The sequence below is a fragment of the Sphaerodactylus townsendi genome, linkage group LG03, assembly GCF_021028975.2.
Source record: "Sphaerodactylus townsendi isolate TG3544 linkage group LG03, MPM_Stown_v2.3, whole genome shotgun sequence".
Classification (NCBI taxonomy): domain Eukaryota; kingdom Metazoa; phylum Chordata; class Lepidosauria; order Squamata; family Sphaerodactylidae; genus Sphaerodactylus; species Sphaerodactylus townsendi.
In genome coordinates this window covers 167,405,607-167,415,899 of record NC_059427.1, presented here as the reverse complement: position 1 = coordinate 167,415,899, position 10,293 = coordinate 167,405,607, and the positions used below count along the sequence as shown (strand labels likewise).

At 48.2% G+C, this 10,293-nt stretch overlaps 1 protein-coding gene across 1 annotated transcript in view; it reads right to left on the bottom strand.

Moving 5' to 3' along the window:
* Positions 1–944: 944 nt before the first annotated feature.
* LOC125428002 (neural cell adhesion molecule L1-like) overlaps positions 945–10,293 on the bottom strand; it is a 76,130-nt gene continuing 66,781 nt past the window's right edge. The window contains exon 16 of the mRNA XM_048487575.1: positions 945–3,124. Coding sequence (XP_048343532.1) covers positions 2,896–3,124 — 229 coding nt within the window. The 3' untranslated portion in view covers positions 945–2,895. The remainder of the gene's footprint in view (positions 3,125–10,293) is intronic.

The window sequence follows — 10,293 nt, the reverse complement described above, 5'->3', positions numbered from 1 at the left end:
TGGAAGGAAGGAAGGAAGGAAGGAAGGAAGGAAGGAAGGAAGGAAGGAAGGAAGGAAGGAAGGAAGGAAGGAAGGAAGGAAGGAAGGAAGGAAGGAAGGAAGGAAGGAAGGAAGGAAGGAAGGAAGGAAGGAAGGAAGGAAGGAAGGAAGGAAGGAAGGAAGGAAGGAAGGAAGGAAGGAAGGAAGGTCTCCTCATGACAGAGATCAATTACCCCAGAGAAAATGACTGCTTTGGAAGGTAAACTCTATAACAGTGATGGCGAACCTTTTCAAGGCCAAGTGCCCAAACTGCAACCCCAAACCCACTTATTTATCGCAAAGTGCCAACACAGCAATTTAACCAGAATACTGAGGTTTTAGTTTAGAAAAACGGTTGGCTCTGAGGCGCGTGTTACTCGGGAGTAAGCTTGGTGGTAGTCTGTGGCTTTGCTTTCTTCCCACGGGTGATTCATGACCCTAGGAGGGTTTATTCAGAAGCAAGCCCCATTGCCAGCAACTGAGCTTACTCCCAGGTAAAGGATCGCACTTTAGTTCTTCACATGAAAATCGGTGGGGTTTAACAGCACGTAACAGGGTTACCTACGCTGCTTCCCCAAAACTAGGTCTTAGGTTTAATGCTAATAATGCTAATATTCAATTAGCTAATGCTAATAATAATGCTAATAATCAAGCCCAGTGGACCAAGCCAGCCTAGATGTGTGTGTGTGGGGGGGGGGGACACTCTGTTTGTGTGTGCCCACAGAGAGGGCTCTGAGTGCCACCTCTGGCACCCGTGCCACAGGTTCGCCACCACTGCTCTATAACATTATAGTCTGATAAGGTCCCTCCCATTCACACACCTCCTCAGGCTCCACCCCCATTATGTCCAGGAACTTCCTGACCCAGACGTGGTCATCCTATAGGTCATCCCAACCGTAATTAGTCCATCAGCACACCAAGCAATCTCCAATTTCAGCATTTATTTACCATTTTATAATTCTGTTTATATATACATATATATATATATTAAAAAAGCCATTGAGAGAGAAAGATAGATAGCAACAGACCTGACAAAAGGGAATACACAGGGCAGGAAGGCTTGCGGGGGGGTTGGGGGGATGGCATCACAGATTGGGAGGAAGGGGACCTTTGAAAATGTTTCCCCCCCCCCCCTTGATTTTCTTTTAAATCCAAGCCACCTAAATAGACCAACCAGAAGACTTCAAAACACCAGTCCTAAAGACATCTAAAACAAACTCGAGCACAAAGGTTTGAAATATTTACAGACCGAGGGAGGAAGGGGGGGGGGGTTATTTCGTGTAGGGGTACTCAAAACGTCAGTATTTTTTTTAATTGTTTTTTTCCCAAAACTTTTTTTTAATGCAAAAAAGCTAGGATCTATTTTGTTCCCGACAAGCAAGAGAGATAAAATATTACACCAGACCGGGGCGGGGGAGGGGGGGGGTTCGATTCGCTGAACGAGAGGCCACTACTGAGACAGACTGTGTCGCAAGGCAGCTGCGTGAGATGCATTCGAGAAGCGAGGAGTCTCTTGAGGTTGGGGAGTTTCCCGTGGGGAGGGTGAGGAACGGGGCAAACAGGAATGTGTTTGTGAAATGGTGGAGGCTGGGCCCAGTGAAAGGAACCCTAAATTTTGGTCATTGTATGATACAGAGGCATGAAGTAATGCTGCACCCCGAAAGGACAAGAGGGATGGAGTGTTAGGGCTCGCAGTATCCCCCTGGCAGGGAGGAAATCCCAAGTGGGAAATTCAGCACCAGAAAGGGACGTTGTACTGGCAGTGGTTTTCAAATGGTGTTCCGGGTTACTCATCTGCCCCTACAATGGAACCCCGTCGAGGGGGTTCCAGAGCATGCCCAATTCCTCCAGGGCAGCTGTGAGGCCCAGCAAGCCAGCACGGCCCACTCCCTACAGGACCTGAGTTCTAGAATACGTCCCAGAATGCTCTGCAAACGTACAAGTTCCGTGGCAGATATGCAGGAGTTCCTCGGCAGACAAGATAACGTGGAAACGATTCCCTGACTGTATAAAAAAAAAGTTTGAAAACCACTGTCCCAAGAAAGCTGCCTCTCAGGTGAAGCCTGGTTTGAACAAAGAGGCAAAACAATAAAAAGAGGGCAGGAGGCAGAAAGGTTGGCAGGCTGAGGGGGTGGAGTTGAGGCTCAGCTGGAGATGGCAGAGATCTCGATCAGTGTAATTCACGAGAAGAGGCGGGTGAATGGAATAATCAAGTGACTTCCCAACCCAGGTAACCTTATTTCTTTCGGAACTGCAGCTCATGACTCTTCCACGCACCCCACGCAGGGAAAGTGCCCCACATCTCCTGGCTCTTACCAGTCTACCACCTGCTGGGTCCCCTACCCCGCCTGGAGTGAAGACGTGGATTGGCCACACCCACTAACACCCCCCCTCCCCTCCAACATTTACAAATAATAAACATTTCCAGGCCTTGGGAAGGGAGCATCAGTTCTTTTGGCAACATGGAACCCCGAGCCCCTCCCTTTGATGCCTCTGCCTTCATTTACATAACCCCGCCCCCTCGCCCCTACCGTTTGCTCCTCCTTCCTCACCACACACATACATAATTTGGCTGAGGACATCGCTTTCGGGTGGGGAGGGCTGAAATGAATGATTGTTCAGGGTAGGGTGGATAATGTGGGGAGTCCCCTGATTTTCTAACCCTCTCCAATTTCGGGGCAGGGGTTAGTTAGTAAACAAAGGGGTAAATCCACCCCAATTATCATTTCCGTTTCAGGGAGATAATGTTCGAATGAGGAAATTGTTTTGTTTCCCTTGGTGAGGGGGGTTGCCTCGTTGCTCCCCCAAATAATCCAGAGGGAAATCTTCTTCCTCCCAGGATTGGGGGGGGGGGCATCCTTTGGGAAACGCCCCCTCTTACTCCAGGGCAGCAACCACGTTGGTGGGGCTGGTAGCGCCCGAGCTGTCATTTCCGCCTCCTTCTTTGCCTTTTTGACCGCTGTACTGGCCAATGAAAGAGCCGTCCTCGTTGAACTGGACGTCCACGCTTCCGCCGTAATCCGCCAAACTGTCGTCGCTCCCGAGGGCCTTGATGTCACCGTTCAGAGAGGGCTGGCTGCTTGAGAAGGGCTTCTCTTCGTTATCACTACAATGAGGAAAGGAGAGAACTTAAGCAAGAGTAAGAAACCAGCAGGCCCGTGAGGACATTTCACTAGCCAAGAGGGACCTCAAGCCTAAAATTGGTCTGGGATACTGGACAAAGGAACCCCTATTGCAGTGGTGGCGAACCTTTGGCACTCCAGATGTTATGGACTACAATTCCCATCAGCCCCTTCCATCATGGCCAATTCGCCATGCTGGAAGGGGCTGATGGGAATTGTAGTCCATAACATCTGGAGTGCCAAAGGTTCGCCACCACGGCCCTATTGGAAAGTATCACAGGCCAAACTACACATTACACCTATCATGGGTTCAACCCATAGGTGACAGCATCTTGCCCTAACATTTGATCCTTCAAAAACGTCGTGAGGGCTCACCTACACAAAGTTTTCAAAGGGTCAGATGCTTCTGAAAAGGATGGCTGTAATCTGCAGTATGGCCCAGAGCTGTTTCAGTGGTGGCGAACCTTTGGCACTCCAGATGTTATGGACTACAATTCCCATCAGCCCCTACAATTGGCCATGCTGGCAGAGGCTGATGGGAATTGTAGTCCATAACCTCTGGAGTGCCCAAGGTTCGCCACCATGGTGTTCGGTAACGGCCGAGGACTCTCCAAAGTGCCAGGGGACCAGACTGCCCCTTTACAAAAGGGCTTCTCAAACAGTGGGAATAACTTGGAAGGGAGGTCATGGCTGTATCTACGGAGGATTCAGGTCACACCCAGAGGTGGTCTTATTCTGGCACAACCAGGAGATTTTTGAGCGGCATGAAATACAGCGTAACGAAGAAATGTCAATCTGATCCACTGGGGCGCCCTCTCGCCCAAGTTGTTTGTTCATTTCAATGCGGCTTACGCAGAAGCAAATCATTGTTCCCCGTGTCGACAGGCGCTTGTAAATTTCAGGCACCAAAACATCTGGGTCGGGCCAGTCCTGAGCAACCACAGAGTTTATCCAACCAGAGTCACTCATGAGACATCCTCGGGGGCGAGCTGATTCGCTTTAAGTGAGAGAGGATACCAGAGCTGCATATACTAGATCAGGGGTCTGCAACCTGCGGCTCTCCAGATGTTCATGAACTACAATTCCCATCAGCCCCTGCCAGCATGGCCAATTGGCCATGCTGGCAGAGGCTGATGGGAATTGTAGTTCATGAACATCTGGAGAGCTGCAGGTTGCAGATCCTTGTAAACTAGATATTTCACAATCATTGTACAGTAGCAATCATTTGCAACGAAACCAGTTCATGCAACACCAGGTAGGGTTGCCAGGTCCCCCCCCCCGGGTCATTGGTGGGGGGGGGGAGGGGGGATGGATGCCAGGTCCAGGTTAAGAAACTCCTGGAGATTTGGGGATGGAGCCAGGAGAGGACAGAGACCTCAGTGGGGTGAAAAGCCTCAGAGACCCCCCATCCAAAGCGCCCCCCAGAGCTAATCTCTGTAGTGTGGAGGTGAGCTGTAATCCTGAGGAATCCCCAAGCTCCCTGGAGGCCAGCGTCCCTAACACAGGTAATGCACAGGTAACGCAGGTAATGTGAATGACTGCAGTAGCACAACATCGGCATAATATTCAGCCACGTGCCAAGACTCAGAAAGGTGCTCTATGGGGAGAACATAGAAATAGAGGTGGAAGGAACTTCTAGGTTCATCTAGCACAGGGATGGCGAACCTTTTCGAGACCGAGTGCCCAAATGGCAACCCAAAAACCCACTTATTTATCGCCAAGTGCCCACACGGCCATTTAACCTGAATACTGAGGTTTTAGTTTAGAAAAAGCAGTTGGCTCCGAGGCATGCATTACTCGGGAGTAAGCTTGGTGGTAGTCGGTGGCTTTGCTTTGAAGCAACCATGCAACTCTTCCACCGGGGGAATCACGACCCTAGGAGGGTTTACTCGGAAGCAAGCTCTCCCATTAAGCCAGCAAAGCAGAAGCTTGCATTCCCAGGTAAGGATGGGTGCTTTAGTTCTTCACATGAAAATCAGTGGAGTTTAACAACGCTTTACAGGGTTACCTACACTGCTTCCCCAAAACTAGGTCTCGGGTTTAATGCTAATAATCGAGCCCAGCCACCCAGGCCAGTCTAGATGGGGTTGAGGACGACTCTGTTTGAGCATGCCCACAGAGAGGGCTCTGAGTGCCACCTCTGGCATCCGTGCCATAGGTTCGCCACCACTGATATAGCACATTTAGCATGTAACACTCACACTGAGACTGTAGCTAGAAATGAAGAAGAAAAAGGAAGATTTTGGATTTATACCCCACATTTCTCTCCTGTAAGGAGTCTCAGAGGGGCTTACAAACTCCTTTCCCTACCTCTCCCCACAACAGACACTTTTGTGAGGTAGGTGGGGCTGATAGAGTTCGGAGAGCTGTGATCAGCCGAAGGTCATCCAACAGGTGTCATGTGTAGGAGCGGGGAAACCAATCCAGTTCACCAGATAAGGGCCTGCCACTCAGAGGGAGGAACGGGGAATCAAACCCGGTTTCTCCAGATTAGAGTCCACCGCTCTTAACCAGTGCGTCATGCTGCTACAGCAATGGTTCATAACTGCATTCTTCTATGTGCTCCCGCTGCACAATGACTGCTACTGAGAGCAGCAGTGGTGTAGGAGGTTAAGAGCTTGTGTATCTAATCTGGAGGAACCGGGTTTGATTCCCTGCTCTGCCACCTGAGCTGTGGAGGCTTATCTGGGGAATTCAGATTAGCCTGTGAACTCCAACACATGCCAGCTGGGTGACCTTGGGCTAGTCATAAGAACATAAGAACATAAGAACTAGCCTGCTGGATCAGACCAGAGTCCATCTAGTCCAGCATTCTGCTACTCGCAGTGGCCCACCAGGTGCCTTTGGGAGCTCACATGCAGGATGTGAAAGCAATGGCCTTCTGCTGCTGCTGCTCCTGAGCACCTGGTCTGCTAAGGTATTAGCAATCTGAGATCAAGGAGGATCAAGATTGGTAGCCATAGATTGACTTCTCCTCCATAAATCTGTCCAAGCCCTTTTTAAAGCTATCCACGTTAGTGGCCATCACCACCTCCTGTGGCAGCATATTCCAAACACCAATCACACGTTGCGTGAAGAAGTGTTTCCTTTTATTAGTCCTAATTCTTCCCCCCAGCATTTTCAATGAATGCCCCTGGTTCTAGTATTGTGAGAAAGAGAAAAATTTCTCTCTGTCAGCATTTTCTACCCCATGCATAATTTTATAGACTTCAATCCTTATCCCCCCCTCAGACGTCTCCTCTCCAAACTAAAGAGTCCCAAAGCTGCAGCCTCTCCTCATAAGGAGGTGCTCCAATCCTTCAATCATCCTCGTTGCCCTTCTCTGCACTTTTTCTATCTCTTCGATATCCTTTTTTGAGTATGTGGCTGACCTAGAACTGGGCTACAATTACTGCCAAGTCGCGGTCGCTGCAGCGTGTCTTTATATAAGGGCATGACAATCTTTGCACCTTTATTCTCAATTCCTTTCCTAATTATCCCCAGCATAGAGTTTGCCTTTTCAACAGCTGCCATGCATTGAGAGTTGACATTCCCATGGAACTATCAACTAAGGCAGCCCAAATCCCTTTCCTGGTCTGTGACTGATAGCACTGACCCCTGTAAGCGTGTGTATGTGTGAAGTTTGGATTTTTTTTGCCCCCCTCGGTTTTTTGCATCACTCTTTTACATTTCGCTACATTGAACTGCATTTGCCATTTCTTAGCCCACTCACCTAATTTATCAAGGTCCCGCTTGGAGCTCTTAGCAATCCCCTATGTGGTTCTCACCACCCTACATAATTTGGTATCATCTGCAAACTTGGCCACCACACTACCCACCCCTACTTCCAGGTCATTTATGAATAGGTTAAAGAGCACTGGTCCCAAAGCGTAGCCTTTGGGGACACCACCCCCTACATCTCTCCATTGTGAGAACTTCCCATTATACCCACCCTTTGTTTCCTGTTCCTCAACCAGTTTTTAATCCATAGGAGGACTTCCCCTCTTATTCCTTCATTGCTGAGTTTTCTCAACAGTATCTGGTGAGGAACTTTGTCAAAAGCCTTTTGGAAATCCAAGTAGACAATGTCCACTGGTTCCCCCTTATCCACATGTCTGTTTACACCCTCAAAGAACTCTAGTAAGTTTGTAAAGACAGGACTTGCCTCTACAAAGCCATGCTGACTCTTCCTCCAGCAGGAATCTTGCTTTTCTACATGTTTAATAATTTTATCTTTAATGATAGATTCTACTAATTTACCAGGAACAGATGTCAAACTGACTGGCCTGTAATTTCCGGGTCCCCCTAGACCCTTTCTTAAAGATTGGTGTGACATTGGCCCATCTTCCAGTCTTCAGGGATGGAGCCTGATTTCTGAGGGATAAGTTGCATATTAATGTGAGAACATCAGCAATTTCATGCTTGAGCTCTTTAAGAACTCTTGGATGAATGCAATCTGGGCCAGGGGATTTGGTAGCATTTAGTTTATCAATGGCTGCCAGAACTTCTTCCTTGTCTACCACTAACTTCTGCTAGTTCCTCAGTTCACCTCCTAAGAGCTTGGTTCGGGTGCAGGAATTTTCCTCACCTCCTCTTGGGTGAAGACAGATGCAAAGAATTCATTCAGCTTCTCTGCAATCTCCCTGTCACCTTTTAGCACACCTTTTGTTCCTTCATCTTCTAACGGGTCTACCACTTCCCTAGCTGGCATCCTGCTTTTGATGTACTTGAAGAACTTTTTGTTGCTAGAATTGATTTTAGCAGCCATGCGTTCCTCATAATCCTCTTTTGCCTCCCTTACAGCTAACTTGCTTCTCTTTTGCCACCATTTGTGTTCTCTCTGGTATTCTTCATCAGTTAAGTTGGACTTCCATTTTCTAAAAGACATCTTTTTTTTCCTAATAATTACCTCAACCTCCCTTGTTAACCATGGTGGCTTTCTTTTGGACTGGGCGCTGCCTTTCCTAACCTCTGGAACACATTCCAGCTGAGCTTTTAAGACTGTGTTTTTAAATAACCTCCAAGCACCTTGGACATTTTTGACTCTCTTGATTTTCCCTTTCAGCTTCCTGCGCACTATCCCCCTCATCTTTGAGAAATTTCCCTTTCTGAAGGCAAATGTAACTACATTAGTAGTTGTCACTTGTTCGCATGCAGAGATACTGAATCTGACTTGGCATTGTGAGTGCAGCTGTTCCCTATCGGCTCAACAACACTGACTTCCCGCACCAGGTCCTGGGTCCCACATAGAATTAGATCTAGGATCACATCTCCCCTGGTTGGTTCTACAACCATCTGCTCTAAGCCACAGTCATTTAGCATATCCAGGAATGTTCTCTCCTTACTATGACCTGAACATGCATTTTTCCAGTTTATGTGGGGATAGTTAAAATCGCCCATTACCACGACATTTTTGCTTTTGTTGGCCTCTCTAATTTCTTTTTCCATCTCAGAATCCTCTTGTGCACTTTGGTCAGGGGGACGATAATATATTCCTAATGTTAAACTTTGCTTCACCCCTGGTATTGATATCCACAGTGCTTCTGTAGAGGAATCAGCTCCCCCTGCACAGTCACAGCTTCTCGGAGCTCTCTCAGCCCCACCTACCTCACAGGGTGTTTGTTGTGAGGGGGGAAGGGCAAGGAGATTGTCAGCCCCTTTGAGTCTCCTGCAGGAGAGAAGGGGGGGATATAAATCCAAACTCTTCTTCTTCTTCTTCTTCTACTGGGCAATGAGCACCAGCATGGGCAACCTTTGCACCATCTTGGGAGAGAGGACCCACCAGAAATTCATGCAAAAGACCGAGCACCTAAAAACAAGGATCTGATCCCGCAAATGATATTCACAACTAACTCCTACTGGATTCATCAGGATTGCTAGACGTGACTGTGTCCCTTTCCCAGGGACACGCCACCCAGAGGGGCATATGGGGCCAAACGTCCCCAGGCTGTGGCCATTCAGCCACGCCCCCATACCCCTCCTCCTTTTCCCCGGGTCCATACACTGACTTCAAGACCTGGTGCAAAAAAAATCTGTTTGGTTGTGGTGGGGGAGGGCAGCCACCAGTACTGAGGGGGTGGGTGTGTGGCAGAAAACTCAGATTTTGCACTGGGCTACATTTTCCTTAGATATGCCTCTGCCCTTCCCATTGCTTTACGGGGCAGTTACAATGGATTTTTAGCCACACTTTACCCAAGTGGAATGTTTAGGCAAAGTTTAGGTAAAATTGCTTGCTTTGTAAACAAATGCCAATTGCTTCCATCGTTCTCAACTCAGAGCAGTGTCTTTGTAAGAAACTGGACAATGTGAAGATTTATTTATATTTATTTATTTATTGGTTGGGTTTATATACTGCCCTCCCCCGGAGGGCTCAGGGCGGTGATTTACTTCTGTCTGAAGAAATAGGTAGAACCCTGCCTGCCCGCAGGTAAGAGGAGTGGCTCATACTTGGCTCATCGTCAAATCTGTCCTTCGTGCCACCTCTCCGCCAAGGTCGGTATTGTTGTCCAGAGAAGTGGCCACACCTGTTTTAATTAGCCTGATGGTTTAATCATCAGTGTTTGGCCATGTCATGAATTTAAAGTGATAGCTTATTTGGCTGTTGTGGCCATGATGAGGAATAAGAAGAAGAGTTTGGATTTTGGATCCCTTTCTCTCCTGCAGGAGACTCAAAGGGGCTGACAATCTCCTTGCCCTTCCCCCCTCACAACAAACACCCTGTGAGGTAGGTGGGGCTGAGAGAGCTCCGAGAAGCTGTGACTAGCCCAAGGTCACCCAGCTGGTGTGTGTGGGAGTGCACAGGCTAATCTGAATTCCCCAGATAAGCCTCCACGGCTCAGGCGGCAGAGCTGGGAATCAAACCCGGTTCCTCCAGATTAGATACATGAGCTCTTAACCTCCTACACCACTGCTGCTCCTCTTGGAGCAGTTTCTTTGTAAGAAACTGGACAATGTGAAGATTTACTTTTGTCTGAAGAAATAGGTAGAACCCTGCCTGCCCGCCCATGTCTTCCCTGTGTCTTAACAAGTTGAAGGGTTATAGTTCGTTTGAAGAAGAAAAAACACAAGATGCATTAGACACACACAAAAATAGTGTAGGCAAGGATACATTTCAAGGAAGCATGCACGACAACAGTGGAAACGTATCAGAAAGCAGACTGTTCTGGGAAACATG